Genomic DNA, 964 nt, shown 5'->3' on the forward strand with positions numbered 1-964 from the left:
AAGAGCGTGCGTCTCTCAAAGGGGGAAGCAGGATGCCTAGAGAGAGTCCCCGAGAGCACTCAGGATACCACCACTTGGGGACCTAGTGGCAGAATACAATGGTGTAAAGCTCTTTGCAATGGTTAGGGACAGAAGGCAGATGTTCGCCGTGTGAACGCCGGTAAGTACACCGATTCCAACCGGCACCTATACCGTTGCAAACATTCACGGTATTTGCAAATGCGTCAAATGCACAAATTTGCCAGCAGTCAAATTATATGGAATCACAACTGGCCTTAAATGACTCTCCTACCATGCTGGCCTCAGCTAATGTCTTTGTCTGTCTGTCTGTCTCTTTATTTTGCAGAAAAAACTCCAGATTGCAGTTGAATAGGGTGAGAATAGAAGATGCAGGAGAATATAGCTGTGAAGCAGAGAACGTGCTGGGCAGGGACATAGTCAAAGGCACCATCAGTGTGAAAAGTGGTAAGTTGAGAGAGTTACAAACAGGGTTGAGCCAAAGTTGTTTAAATCTGGTTATCTTTTTGTGTGTGTGGAATCTGTGCGCATTTCCAGCCAAGTCTGGCGAAGTGTCCTTTAGCATACCCTCCGCAAGAACTCCACCACCACCTTAGTGATTGTGCAGAATCTATACAAAAAATATATAAAATAAATACAATAAATCATCCACATTCTTGCTCTGCCCCCAGACCTGCTTTCAGGGCAAGGACAGTGTTCAGGACTGGAATGAAAGAGAAAAACAGTCAGCTGTTAGTTTTCCCCATCAAGCCCCACACATTTTGACAAGAAAACTGGAAACTTGTGAAAATTCCAATCAATTCAGATCTTGCTTTAAACCTTTTTTTTCTTTGTAGAGGCTGGTCTACACATTGTTTCTAGGTTGAGAAGGAATTTGCCTGTGGGGATAACTAATCAATACAGCTCTGGCATAAATGTTGATCTAAAGCGTAGGGCGTTTGACTAG

At 43.8% G+C, this 964-nt stretch overlaps 1 protein-coding gene across 1 annotated transcript in view; it reads left to right on the forward strand.

Annotated features, from left to right (window-relative positions):
* NRG2 (neuregulin 2) overlaps positions 1-964 on the forward strand; it is a 321,168-nt gene that overhangs the window by 222,056 nt on the left and 98,148 nt on the right. The window contains exon 3 of the mRNA XM_015419720.1: positions 347-465. Within this exon, the coding sequence (XP_015275206.1) occupies positions 347-465 (119 nt within the window). The remainder of the gene's footprint in view (positions 1-346; positions 466-964) is intronic.

The sequence above is a fragment of the Gekko japonicus genome, unplaced genomic scaffold, assembly GCF_001447785.1.
Source record: "Gekko japonicus isolate JY-2015 unplaced genomic scaffold, Gekko_japonicus_V1.1 scaffold1826, whole genome shotgun sequence".
Taxonomy (NCBI): Eukaryota; Metazoa; Chordata; class Lepidosauria; order Squamata; family Gekkonidae; genus Gekko; species Gekko japonicus.